The sequence below is a fragment of the Panicum virgatum genome, chromosome 9N, assembly GCF_016808335.1.
Source record: "Panicum virgatum strain AP13 chromosome 9N, P.virgatum_v5, whole genome shotgun sequence".
NCBI lineage: Eukaryota > Viridiplantae > Streptophyta > Magnoliopsida > Poales > Poaceae > Panicum > Panicum virgatum.
Genome location: NC_053153.1, coordinates 6753163 through 6767303, shown reverse-complemented (window position 1 = coordinate 6767303; position 14141 = coordinate 6753163). Strand labels below are relative to the sequence as shown.

At 49.3% G+C, this 14141-nt stretch overlaps 1 protein-coding gene across 1 annotated transcript; it reads right to left on the bottom strand.

Moving 5' to 3' along the window:
- Positions 1–9022: 9022 nt before the first annotated feature.
- Positions 9023–10722, bottom strand: LOC120689992 (dof zinc finger protein 4-like). The gene has a single exon (XM_039972498.1). It carries the CDS (start codon positions 10547–10549, stop codon positions 9449–9451), a length of 1101 nt encoding a protein of 366 aa, XP_039828432.1. The 5' UTR covers positions 10550–10722; the 3' UTR covers positions 9023–9448.
- Positions 10723–14141: the final 3419 nt, after the last annotated feature.

Below are 14141 nucleotides of genomic sequence, written 5' to 3'. Positions count from 1 at the left end.
CCGTCACACCAGCTCCTCCTCCTCCAGCTCCTACTGCAGCTCCAGCTACCTCAGCGACACCGGAGACCACGTTCTCGATGTCAGCACTCTTTGGGTCTGCCGGTCGTCCGCTCTTTTCACCACTGCCGGCGACCACACTCTTTCAGGACTCACCGCCAGCGGTTCAGTCGGTCGCCCTCCCCTCCTCACTTCAGGCAGCACCTTCAGGGGGAGGAGCAGTAGAGGAGTCCCTGCTTCCACAGTCGACGCAGCCGGCAGCCTCAGCAGTCACCTCTTCAGAGATTGATACTTCTTCTGCTGACCCGGTTACGACTTCTACGGATCCTCTACCAGGCAGTGCCAGCACGAGAGCCTCCACGACAGTTACTCCCCCAGTGAGCTCAGACCCAGACCAGCAGCTTCCGTCTGTCACCGAGGGTGAGAGTTCTCCGTCCGACGACGACGACCCGGACCGCTTCGTCGCCGTACCACGACAGCACGACCCGTAGCTCGCCTTTTTGGTGTTTTGATGCCAAAGGGGGAGAGGTGTTAGGGGGAGCACCAGAGTTAGGGGGAGGGTAGAGCAAGAGAGTAGAGCTAGAGAGAGCTCGTAGTTATCAGGACTTTGTTTCTTTGTATCACATTTGGTGTTAATTCATGGATATGTACATTTGTCGCTTGAGTATGCCGTTCTTTGAGACATATCTATGGATTTCGTTTGAGCCTTTGAGCTCTTTGGTCCTGCTTTCGAGTTTGCTTGTGTTTATCCTGTTTTATCTTTCTCGCTCTCTCGTTATTTATGTTTGTGTTGTCATCAATCACCAAAAAGGGGGAGATTGTAAGCATCTAGGCCCTCAAGGTATGTTTCGGTGATTAATGACAACCATTATTGTGACTAATGAGTTTGTGCAGCTTAAAAGATCATTATCGCTCATTTGGTCATATGTCAAAAGAGGCCCCTCAATTTCGGTTATTCTAAAAGGCGATCTCGGTTTTCAACTTATATATGTCAAGGCTAAGGATCTTTCTAGTCCTAAGTGTCACAAGGTTGAGAAGGACACTTAGGTTAGTATAGGTTTTATAGTTTTGTAGTGATCGCACTATTAAGAGGGGTTAAGGCTTAGTAACTTGAGCATGGACATGGTCATTTGAAAATGGATGCACACTATGGTCACTCAGGTTTCTAGAAGTTCAAATAAGTGGTTCTCAAACTATATCTCAAGAATATTTGGATTTCACTCAAGACTCAAATCAGAAAAGACAAAATCAGAAAAAGTCTATACACCGGTTTAACCGACGCTCTCAATTTTCCATACGTCGGTTAAACGAAGTCAGCAGAGTCTGGACAAATTCAATACACCGGTTAAACCGACGTGTTTGAATTTAACGTCGGTGCATTGGTCCAGAGTTGGTTTTTCCAGGGAAATTCAAGTTCTATTCACCGGATTAACCGACGCTGTTTGAATCAAGACGTCGGTGCAATTGACCAGTGAGATGGTTTTTTCAGAGGAATTCAAAAGTTGTACTCACCGGTTAAACCGACGATAGGTTTGAGTTAACGTCGGTGCAGTTGTCCAGAGACTTGATTTTTCCGTGGTTCAGTGGACAACTACACTCACCGGTTAAACCGATGCTACGTCGGTTAATCTGCCCCAGTTGTAACGGCTAGTTTTCAGAAGAGGCAGTTTACATTCACCGGTTAAACCGACGATGACAATGGGGGGTACGTCGGATTAACCGGCGCTACGCAGTTTTCTGGCAGCTTTTCTCCAACGGCTCTATTTGTGTGAGCTGCCTATATATACCCCTCCAATGGGTCATTTCGCCCACTCTTGACACCAGGCAACATCCAAACACTCATACCATAGTCAAGAGCCACCTTGAGCTTCATCATTCACATACTTGTGCTTTCAATCAATCAAGAAGCAAGATTAAGGACTTGAGTAGAGAGAAGCTAGTGTGCATCCGTTCTTGGTGATCGGTTCTTGCTCAAGTGAAGGCCTTAGCTTGTTACTCTTGGTGATTGGCATCACCTAGGCGATCTTGGTGATCGGGGTGTTTCTCGCGGAGCTTGCCAAGGATTGTGGGAGCCCGGAGAAGAAGATTGTACGTGGCTTGATCTCCACCACGCCGGGATGGTGAACGGAGACTCTTAGTGAGCGCCCTCGTCTCGGTGACTTGGGAGGTGACAAGACTCTTTGAGAGTGTCACAACGTGGATTAGGGGTGTGTGCCAACACATCGATACCACGGGAAAAAATCCGGTTGTCTCTTGTCCATTCCTTTTATTCAAGCATTTTCCTTCATGCAATTTACTCATGTGCTTGACTTAGAGATCATAACTTAGCTCTACCTTGCTAGGCTTTACTTTGTTTTTATCTCTCTTAGCTCGTGTAGGTAGCTTAGTTATCCGGTTGGTGAATTGGTGCCCTACTAGCTTTGCATAGGTTAAGGTTGCCTTACTTTGTTTTAGAAATTGAAAAAGGCCCAATTCACCCCCCCTCTTGGTCCATCGATCCTTACACACGGAGAGGCTTATAATAAGCCAAAATAGGTGCTTGGTTGTATGGGTTTGTAATAGGTCTGTGTAGTAGCTAAAGACTTTTGTTCCCCTCGTTAGTGTTGGAAAGACATGGATGGGTTGTGGAGGGGTAGGGGTTGGAAAGTGTGGTTTTGGGGTTGCAAAGCGTGGTTTTCCTGATGGGACCTACAAAAAATAAACCTCGTAACCAAATCTTGATAGGCTTATGGAGAGACTTATAATAAGCTTCACCTTTAAACCACTACAGGAAAACTCATGTTTGCCGAGTGCCAATTGGTTGCCGAGTATAAACTATAAAACACTCGAAAAAACACTTGACAAAATGTCCAATTTGTCGAGTGCAGGACATAATGCACTTGGTAAAACTAAAAACCACTCGGCAAAAGAACTAAAAAACATTCGGCAAAAAAATAGCACGTGCTTGCCACGTGTCAATGCTGTGGCACTCGGCAAACTATAAATCTTTGCCGAGTGTATTTCCATGAAGACACTTGGCAAACCCGCTATTAGCGTTTTCGCGCCGTCGCTGCACCTCTTTTTTTTTTTTTGCCGAGAGTCGACTCGACACTCGACAAAAAACACTCAGAAAAGATATATCTGTCGTCTAAATCTTTGGCGAGAGAGCTATGTCGAGGATGACACTCGGCAGTCATTTTACCGAGTGTTTTTATGGTTTTACCGAGCATTCGGCAAAGCACTGTCGAGTGTTTTTATGGAATATGACTTATTAGGTGGAGCTTATATAAGCCTAAGTAACCAAACACCTTTTTCTATGACAAAACTGAAGTGAGAGTTTTTGCTTGGCTTCACTAGAAGAGGGCCAGATTATGTAAGCTTATACGAGGTTCGTCACGGCCTGCGTTAACAACCAGATGTCCGTCACGGTCTGTTAATTGTTAAAATGTACGGGGTTCTGAGTCTGTACCAAGGCCGACTATCTATATTTGATCAAGTTTATGCAGAAAAGTGTTAATACCTATCACATTAATAATTAAACTACGAAAATATATTTCATATAGATCTAATTATGATCATTTGATATCATAAATATTATTCTTAAGAACTCTTTTATTGGACTTAGAATATCGTTGACCTAAGACAAACCAAGAGTCATTATATTTTAGTTTGCAGGGATTATATGATGTTAAATAGCATTGACCTAAAGTCAAAAATTTAAAATATTTTGATTTGCAGCTGTGACATGTTTCTTTTTTACGTGACTTGCGTGTTCTGTTGCAAGTTGCAACGTATAAACTATCTGCTCATCTTTTGCATTGATCTTCCCTTCTTTAACCATGGCGCCACCTAATTGTGTCCCTCTAGCACCTCCCTCTTCTAGCCTATGAGTCCATCTACCACCATTCACCTCTAATGTCAAGATTGCTGCATAACAACAATTGCTCTTAACTGCTTTCGACATCCACGGCTTGTATTGTGTCGTAGCACATACTCTATCGATTGTGGTTGTATTTTTATCCGTAGCCAGTCCAAAATTACAAAGCTTATCAACATGTGGACCTCACCCGACGACCGAGTGCCGTCGTCTTCTATCTCTTAGCTCCATGGACCTCACCCGACCGAGTGCTCTCGTCTTCTATCTGTTAGCTCCAACGGTGCCTCAACACCGCCATACCAATCCTTTTTTTCTTTGAACTCCGCCATACCAATCCTTACCTAAAATTGAAGGAGGGCATATGCTCCCACTAATACCTTTTCTTATATCAATTATGAAGTAGGTCCTTTCTTCCAAACAAAAAAAAAAGACTTCGACAAGATGACCCCTTTCACCCATTTTTTTAATATGGTGGACGATATGCTTGCACTATTCGTGGATCAGCTGATTGGTGTTATGCCACATCAAGTTGATGGTGGACTATCCATACTGCAAATGCTGATGACACCCTCCTGTTTTTTGGAACATAACCTGGAACATGCTCATAATATGAAGTTAATTCTTTGTGCTTTTGAACAATTATTGGGGCTGAAAATAAACTTCCACAAGAGTGAAATTTTTTGATTTGGTGAAGCAGAGGATGACAAAAAGTCAAAAATCAGTATATGGACTTGTTTGGATGCAATCCAGGTACTTTCCCAGTTCGATATTTAGGTGTCCTGATTCACTATCAGCGATTGTGTAATAACGATTGGTTGAAGGTGCAATAAAGATATGAAAAACGTCTTAGTAGCTGGAAGGGTAAAAATCGTCCACTGGAGGTCATTTGACAATGATCAGCTCTGTTCTTAGCAGCTTACCAAGTAGAAGATGTCTTTATTTGAGATCACAAACGTGATTACTAAAAAGTTGGACTATTTTCAATCATGATTCTTTTTTTTGGCAAAGTACATAAAAGGAAATATCGGTTAACGAAATGGGACATCATGTGTTAACCGAAAGAATATGGGGGCTAGGGATACAAAATTTAGAACTAAAAAATATAGCCTTGCTTAGTAAATTGTTGTACCTCTGCCAACAACAGATGGTACATTGTAGCAGATCTTACGCCACAAATATCCAGAAAAAGCGGAGATTCTCATTTCTGGGAAAGTGTGATGAGAGTCAAGCTGGAATTCCTTAGATTTGGAACCTTTATCATTGACAACAGGTCGCAAGTAAGATTTTGGGCAGATATTTGGCAAGGTAATAGACCTCTATGTCAACAATATCCTCAACTTTACAACATTGTTAAGCAAAAAACAGGATATGTTGGTTGAGGTGCTTAGTACACTGAATCTCAATCTATCCTGGCGGTGAGATCTAATAGGTAGCAAGTTAGTGATGTGGAACAATCTGGTCTCACGTCTTGCAGCGGTTGCCCTTAGTCACGAGCAGTATGAGTTCAAATGGAATCTAGACTCAACGAGTGTTTTTTTCGGTAAAAATCACATTAGGTCTAATCAATCAAAATGTCCCTAATGTAAATAAGGGACTTTGGAAGTTGAAAACCACACTCAAAATTAAATCTTTGTTTGGTACTTAGGCATGGTGTTATTTTCACAAAGGATAATCTTGTGAAAAGAAACTGGCAAGGTAGTCAACAGTGTTTATTCTGTCATGAAAATAAAACAACACAACATCTATTTTTAGCTGTCGTTTTATGCTGATGGCTTGAGCTACGGTGTATGCGGCATGTGGTCTACCCAAACCTCGCAACATATCAAATATTTTGGGGAGCTGGCTTAATGAAATACCAAAAGATTCCAAACCTCTAGTACTTGTAGGAGTGTCAGCTTTGTGTTGGTCTGTCTGGCTCTACAGAAATATTGTTGTTTTTAGAACAAATATTCTTCTCTTTTGCAGGTTATCTAATCGACTACGCGATGGCTTCACACATGAGCTATCCTTCAATGGCCTACTTCCTAGGGGGGTGCTTGTTGCGGCATCTTATTTCTTGGAGCAGGTGGCCAGGGATTTTTTTTTTACCTGGCACATGGATGACGGTACCGTTCTGGTAGAGGCCGGGAAAATTTCGAGACGATGTATCACCTTGACGTAACCTCTTGAAATCAATAACTTTTCCTTTTCCAAAAAATACCTCCTTATAATTTATCAATAACCACCTCACACCCAATCTCCGGTCTACTATCATGAAAAAAGCTACACCATAATTGGAGTTATTTTTCTTCATGAGAAACAAAGGAAAGAAAGGACTATGAAATATCCACTGTTGTAAAATCTCAGACCATAGACTCTAGGATACGCAAATTAGCAACAGACTACTGTACTCCTACTCTCTTGATGGGTAAAGAGATTGTAGCTCACGATAAAAGGACGACGGTGGTGACAAGATGTAGCCATGTACAACCTGCTGGGTCTTAAAAGATCGTTGCTGAAGTGTGATCAGAGTTTTTCTCATGTTATTGATGATCAAAACTAAAATTTTGAACTCAGTGTATTTTATACAAATATTGACATCAACATACTTGATCAGATTTCACGAGATCAAACTACAGCGCAGCTAATACCGTACCTCCAGCACGACCTTTTTTTCAGAATGCCAAAGAGGAAGCCCATGTATTTGGAGTTTGGACGGCGCGTGCCGCCAGCACAGCTTAGTACTCCCTCCATACCCGCAATTCTTGACGTTTAGGACATGATTGTGGTAAGCAAGAAATCATTCATTAGGGGTTAGTTTTCCATATCTCCCCCTAATAAATATGATTGTGGTTGCTCTCTATACGAGAAAGTAAACCAAGCCCAACTGGCTAGTGAGCGTTAGCGGAGGAATGAGAGTGGCAAGCCGGGTTCAAATCTTGGCGGCTGCAAAGTTTTTTTTTTTTGCTGCTGGCGCGATTAACGAAGAAATTAAGGAAGGGACCCGAACATACTCCAGGGGCAAACACGTCCACGGGCGGGGTAGCGCGACCACAACGTCAAGTTTTGCGAAAACGAATACCACGGCCAGGATGTCAGGTATTTTGGGTATGGAGGGAGTAGTTAGTACCGCACCGCCACCACTCTGTTTCGATTTCAGCGAAGAGTTGGCGGTTGGCGCTAGAGACAATTGTTCTCTTCTCAGCTCAGGAGGCCTGAACAAAATGGAGAAGCGAGTTCCAACAACCGCGCCGAACCGTGAAAAAAAATGCAAACAAGGAAGCGCTAAAATAAAAAAGACCCAAGACCGACAGCAAACTGGCAAAGGAGATTGGGCGGGGAGACAACACAAACAATGGTTACCGAGAGACAGGATAAAGGCTAGCGGTTCCGGCGCTATTCCAGAAAAGAAATGGGCGGGCTTGTCGATCGACGCAGAGCCCGGCCCAGCATCGAGACGGCCAGACGGGGAATATTGCTACATGCGTGCTCCGGCTTCCGAGGACGCCACCACCACGCCACGACGCTGCTCCGGCATATGGTAGTAGCTCGCTCGCTTGCGGCTTGCCCTTCTCCCTGTGCCTGGTACCGGCCGGGTGCGTAGCGATCAGCGATGGATCATGGATGGAGGCATGGAGCCATGGAGGACACTGGACACCGATGCGTGCATGCTGCGTGGGAGGCAGCGACAGAACAAAAGGAAGCGCTCTCTCTCTCTCTAGTCTCCACCAACCCCTGGCACTGGCAGGCTGGCACGGCACCACACTGGCATGATAAGGCTGCATCTCGCAGCAGTCAGTAGCGAGCGCCGAGCAGCAGCGAGCTGGTCGAGTCGGTCGCCAACTCGCCATCGCTATGGGGCTAGGCTGCCCCTGCCGACCAGCCCTGCCATTGGTTGCTCTCACTGTGGTGGAGAATCGAATCCCACCTGCACGCTGCCGTTTTAGCTACTAGTAGGCCACACACGCCGTGCACAGCATGCATGGACATACGTACACCTTCCCACGTCTCTCTCTCGGCATGGGCCCCTGCCACAGGCACAGCACTCTCTCCGTACGTACAAGCACTGGTCTGAATGCGTGTATCTGACAGCTTTGGCGCGGCATGCATGGCCAGTTCAGACAGCACTGGTCAAGTGCTTTCCCTCTGGGCACTTGACTGCGCCAGCGTTCCGATATGGCTGCCCTGAATCTCTGTCGCCTGACGGTCTGAGCCGAGTGCGTTCTTGCCTCAAAGTGAAGACAAACCGGCGGCTCCCTCGCTGCCTGCACGTCGTGCTTAAAGGAGATGATGGGGCAGACAAGGCGAGCTTCAGGTACAGTTTCTGAGATCGGTTCTGATCAGAAACAAGTTTGAACGAGCAGATTTTGGCCATGCATCATAGTCCCGTTTAGGTGCCCATGATGGCCCAATCGGATTGTACTAGCTAGACAGGTTTAGTCTAATGCTTTTAACCTTTCAAAAAAAGTATAATGCTTTCATCACAATATCACTAACTAGTTGCTGTTTTTTGCTAGTTACCGAGATCACTATGACAGTTTCATGATCAGTACCAAATTTGAGATGCATGCATGGCAGCATGGATACATATGAGATGTGTCAGGAAGTATGTACTTACAGGCAGTTATATGCAGTCAACAAATACTTGTTGGCAGGGTCGGTTAAAATCCTGCATTCCTGCTAGGGCGCATCATGTACTTGGCTGTCGTCGTATCTTATCGTGCGTTGGGCATCATATCAGCACTGCTCGCTAGCTAGCTTGTTTGGCAGGCGATCACAAGAACGAAGAGCTAGTCATCTGCTAGATGTGGTAACAGAACTAACTAAAGAGCAGTGGATCTGCTACAAATTTCTGCCGAACAGAATCGCACGTTGACAGCAGCCAACTAAAGGATAATCACCACAAAAATGCCGGCTAAAATCGATCGGGAGCCACCAACAGAGTTGCTGCTTTTGCAGCAAAACCTGCAGCTGCACTGCGTTTCAACTCTGTACTTGGAGTTTCCATGAGAAACCAAAGTGAAAGTACTGATACGCACTGACCAGTGAGCACTGGCTACATGTACTATCTTGCAGGAAATGTAGTTTTGAGACCATTCATAATACATAACTTAAGCTTTTTTCAGCTAAAAACACATGCATATACTTACTAGTTACTACTCCAAATAGGTTTAACAATTAAGCTAGATGTGATCTACAATACCCTTTGAAGGTACACCACACCAATCCATCATCTATGCATATTGATCATGCCGTTGAGAGTTGAGACTAATACGATCAATCCATGATCGGCCTCATGCAAAACACCAAATACAAAGTTATGCATCACCCCTGCTACACTACAGCAGATCGATCAAGAAGGAACAAAGGTAACTTGATTAACAGTAAGCAATTAAAAGTTACTCCCGTCCACCCACTGATCAACAAAAACAACAGTAACTAAACACCCTGGATTAACCGCCCCCACGATCGAGTGAATTTGCTTCTCACTCAAAACACAGTCAAACCGCAGATAAAGCTACACAGAAGGCTGAACTGATGATCCAGCTACTGATCACGTGCTAGCTAGTGTGTCATCCAGTAACAGCTGCGCCCTCCGTACGTCGGGTCCGGCTCTCATGGGAACGCGCCGTTGGGGGTGGGCAAGTCCGGCCACGCCACGGACATCGCCGCCGGGCCGGCCCAGTACTGCATCTCCGGCGCGTGTAGGGAGACCGGCGGGAGGTCTAGGCCGACCGTGGCGCTGCACAGCGCAGCCGAGACGCCCGACGCGGCCGGCGGGAGAGAGGTCGCCGCGGTCGTGCTGGGGAGGGACGTGGCACCGGGGCCGTCGTACTCGTGTGGGCGTCCAGCCGCGCTGCTCACCACCGCGTGCAACTGGTCGCTGTAGTAGCTCGCCGCGGGCGGCGACGACGGCGGGGGCAGCTTTAGCCCGAGGCTTGACAGCACGTCGGGCTGCCCCAGCGGCCCCATGCCGATCTGGGAGTCCATGAGCGGCGGCGTTGGGATGGGACGCGGCCCGGCCGGCGGCCACAGCGATGCCGGCGCGCCACCGCCCGGCAAGACGTGGAGGGGCAGGTTTGGCATGGTGTCGAGGCCGAGGAGCCTGTGCATGTTGCTTCCGCCGTGGCCGCCCTGCACGCCCCTGGCGCTGTTGAGCAGCGCCATGAGCTGCGCGGCGGCCGCCTGCTGCGACGACGCCCAGGGCGCGGGGCCGGCGCCCATGCCCAAGCCGACGCCGAGGCCCAGCGACGGCGCTCCACCCATGGACTTGCAGGAGACCGCCGGCTTCGCGACTGGCGTCGGCATGGGGCGCGGCTTGCGGCAGCCGCCGCCGATGGGGACGTTGCGGAGCGCGCCGCCCTTGGTCCAGTACCGGCGGCACGTCTTGCAGAAGTGGCGCGGCTGGGTGAGGTTGTAGTTGTTGTAGTAGCAGAACTTGGTGTTGGACGAGTTGCACCGGGGGCACCGCAGCGGCGCCTGCTCCGGCCCTTGCCCCTGCTGCTGCCCCTGGCCCTGCCCTTGCCCCTGCGGCGAAGACGTCGCCGACGTCGACCGCTGCTGCTGCGCTGACGAGCGCGACGACGTCGACGAGGAGGACGTGGGCGACGGGTTGGAGACGATGGGGTGCAGCAACAGGGGCAGAGAACCCGGGTTCCCATCGTTCACGCTCTTCAGCTGGTCCATGGCTGCCCCTCCGAGCAGCTCTTGGATCATGGTGATGGACGGCGAAAACTCAATAACTCAAAAAGGCTTCTTGAAGCAGAAGGGGATGGGTTCTTTCTTGGAGATGGCAAAGACGGTGTGGTGTGGTTGCTTTCAGGTTCTTGCTTTGTGGTATGAATCAGAGGAGAGGATGGGGGTGGGGTGGGGTAGTGGTACTGGGGTGTGGCGGTTTATAAAGAGGTTGGAGCTTGGTGGAGGAGGAGAGGAGGATCCTGCCATGGAGGATTGGATTGGATTGAGCTAGGGTTAGCTGCTTTGTCCCTGTGCCTTGGCTTTGTCTCTGTTCAGAACTAAGCTTTGTCTTGATGTGTAATTACCTGACGCTTTGTTGGCTGCATGTGGGTAGAACCAGGGTTTAGGAATGTAAGAAGGTGGGGGACCACCAGCAGTACCTTGGAATGATGACTGGTAGGGTTTCGCTCCACAGTTTGGAACACTGCCATGTTCTAGTTTCAACTGACCAAGTTGTCTCCGTTTGGTGTCTCTTTTTGGTACGCATATGCAGGTGATCATTGTTCACCTTTACCAAATTATCTAGCCTAGACCCTAATTTCAAAAATGGTTTTTACCCATGTACAGTCCTTAGTAATTTTGAGAACAAACGCGGCATAATTTTTTGGGCACTTTTTCAAAAGAAGTACGTACATCTTACCCTTTCCAGAAAATGCCGAGGTGATTCCTCGCTGTACTTCTCGGCAAAAAAAAAAAGAGTAGCAGCGCGTAGAAAACTACGAATCCACGTACACATACGTGGCGCCGTGACGAGATGTATCTTCGTATATTGCAGAGTATAACACGTAGCAATAGTATACGGAGGTGATCGTGGAGCCTGCCCGTGGATCACAGTCAGCGGACCGTGGCACGCAACGACGGCAACGTCATGATCGATCAGCCCGGGTAGGCCCGGCCCTGCCCGGGGCGTGTGATCATGGCACTCCAACTCAGGGTCCGGAGCACTAGAAGTTGCGCAAGAGAGACATCAGAATCAAATCATCGCAGGAATTTTCTAAGCCGAAAGGAAAGGAACATGCTCATGAGTCGGGAGCAAATGGCCAGACGCTGTACTGTACTCCGTAGCTTAGCAGTGGAGACGGGCAGGGGATTCTCCATTCCCCAATCATGCAGTCAATGCCCCGGATCGGAGCGGCCAGCCCAGACTTCCCAGAGACCGGAAGAGTACAAGGCCATGTGTCGTTGCCATGCACGCCTGGCTGCATTCTTGTTCCAAATGGAGGGAGAAAGAAGGAAAGCATTGTGGTGGGGGCTGAAACTGAAACCTGACGATTTGGGGGCCTTGGAAGGCCCTAAAAATGGGCTTATCGCCCACCAGCAGGGTCGGCAGGGAACTGCCTTGACCGTCCCGGGAAATGCCAGAGCTCTGTGAGTGACTCACGCATGAGGTGACAACCCGCCTTGACCCCCCCTGCAATTTGGTTTGAACAAGCTACAAGAAGCATGCAGCTGCTTTTGGCGTGATGTTTTAGTCATCACCAGTGCATGATTACGAGTGCTATTACCGATGTCACATCGACCATTTGCAGGGAAGAGAAGAGAACAACGCAGAAACTATAGAAGAAGTAGCAAGAGGGGATGGGATTGGAACGTGTTGAAAAAAGAAAAGCTTTACCAGGGAGTTACCCTTTGTTCAGTTCAGGGGTCCACTGTCTACATAGGCAAGCATGTCGTTGTTATTGAGATTCTTATTATACAAGTACATTTGGTGAAGACGACGATAGAAGAATCTGGATAGAATATTATGTATTTTGTATTTCAAATTTTTTCATGTGTAATTTGGGGATGTATTTTGTTAAGATTTAATATAAGTCTCCTTTCCCTTCGAAAAAAGTACATCACTTGTAGTTTTTTAGTAAAACTTTGTAATTAACACACTACTAATCATATGTTGGTCACAGCCCGAAGAACTCAGCAAGGATTCCTATGCGAGCGCAGTGCGCTGCTACAGTGCTCCACAGGGCAACCAGCTTTGTCTGGACGTGGCAAGACGCATACTATACTACTCGCATGCTACAGCTCGGCACACACAGACACAGGAGCACGCTCGCCTTCCCCGTCTGCTGCGGCGGCCCATGCATGCATGTTTGTACGCCGCGCCGCGGCAGACTGGGAAAAATTCTAGTCCTCTCCTCCCCCTGCGGCAAAGCGCATCCGGACCGGTCGCCTCGCCCCGTGTCCGGCCTCGGTCGGTCGGTCGGCGTGGTGGCCCATCCCCCAAGGCCCCGTGGGCCCGGATCGTAACGCACGCCTGTCGTCAGCACGGTCACGGCCATGCGTACCCCCCTCACAGATTATTCACCAATCACAGGCAGTTTATTTGGGGAAAAAATCACAGGCAGAAAAAGCAAAGCTGCTCTAACTGGTAGCAAAACCCTGGTCTCCGTTCCCACTTGATCTGCAAAATAGCATCCTTTCACTGTTCGTTTCAGAATGTTAATCTCAAGCTTCACCTGATCGGTTCCGATCTGTCAGACACGCGCCGAAATGTTTTCCCACGACGGCAAAACACAGGCGGCAACTCGGCGGCGAGTGACCCAGTCAAGAAGCCGGCGCCGGGTGGGGGGAGCGTCGGAGCTTTGCCGCGCAGGGGCGGGGCAGCGGCAGGCGGCAGCCGACAGGCGGTCGTACGGTGCCCGGCGGAGACTACCGCGTGCAGGTGCCCGGCCTGCCCCCACGCCTCACCGCCCCGGATTCCTGCGCCCCGCGCAGGCTGGCGCGCCGCGCGCGGCACGACCTGCTCCAGACCGAACCGAACCCAACCCAAACCAACGCGGCCGCGCCGAACGCCCGACGGGCGCTCGTCTCGTCCCCTCGGCGCGGCGCGGCATGCCAGCATGCCACGCCGTGCCAGCGGCCGGGGCAGTGTGACCTCTTGTTTGGGGCCGACCCCCGCTGGGCGCCAAGGCAGGGCCGGCACCGGCAGGGCGGGCAGAGCGGCAGGGAGGGCCGGCAAACGCCAAGCGCTAAAGCGACACGCGCAAAAGCGAGAGGAGCTACGGCTACCAGGAGGCTGGGCTAGTAGCTACCTAGCGGCTCTCGGCTCCCTGGCGGCCTGGTGGTCTAGTGGCGGTGCGCCGATGGACGGATTGACTCCTAGAAACCCGGGCTCCCGAGTCCTTGCCCGGCCGGGCCGGCCTTTACCTCGCTGCGGCTGCTTCGCTTCTCCCGGACACGACGACCGATCATGGGAGGCCTCGACGAGAGAGATGCGAATGCGATGCATGCCAAGGGAGATTCTCTCGACTCGACCCCCCCCGCCACCTACCGTGTCTGCGTGTGCTACCTACTACTCTACCAGGCGTAGCTCGTTCCGTGCCAACACTGGCTATCTCGCTAGTCGGACGGAGTAGATGCACTGTTCATTGGCATGCCCTGTTCATTTGATTCCTTTGTGTTTCCCATGGATGAACGATCCGCATGCATGGTCTTCTGTAACGGGTACTAGAAAACACAGGAATTTTCTTGCTATTAGTTAATTGGGAACCAAGGGCAAATGTTGTTCTTGAAGAAAGGGAGCACATGTTTCGGATGACACAAAGCAATGTGGAAGCAGCGGCAGTACAATCAA

Bases quoted from the DNA above. Each gene is read 5' to 3' on its own strand.
- LOC120689992 (XM_039972498.1), bottom strand. From the start codon at position 10,549: ATGATCCAAGAGCTGCTCGGAGGGGCAGCCATGGACCAGCTGAAGAGC.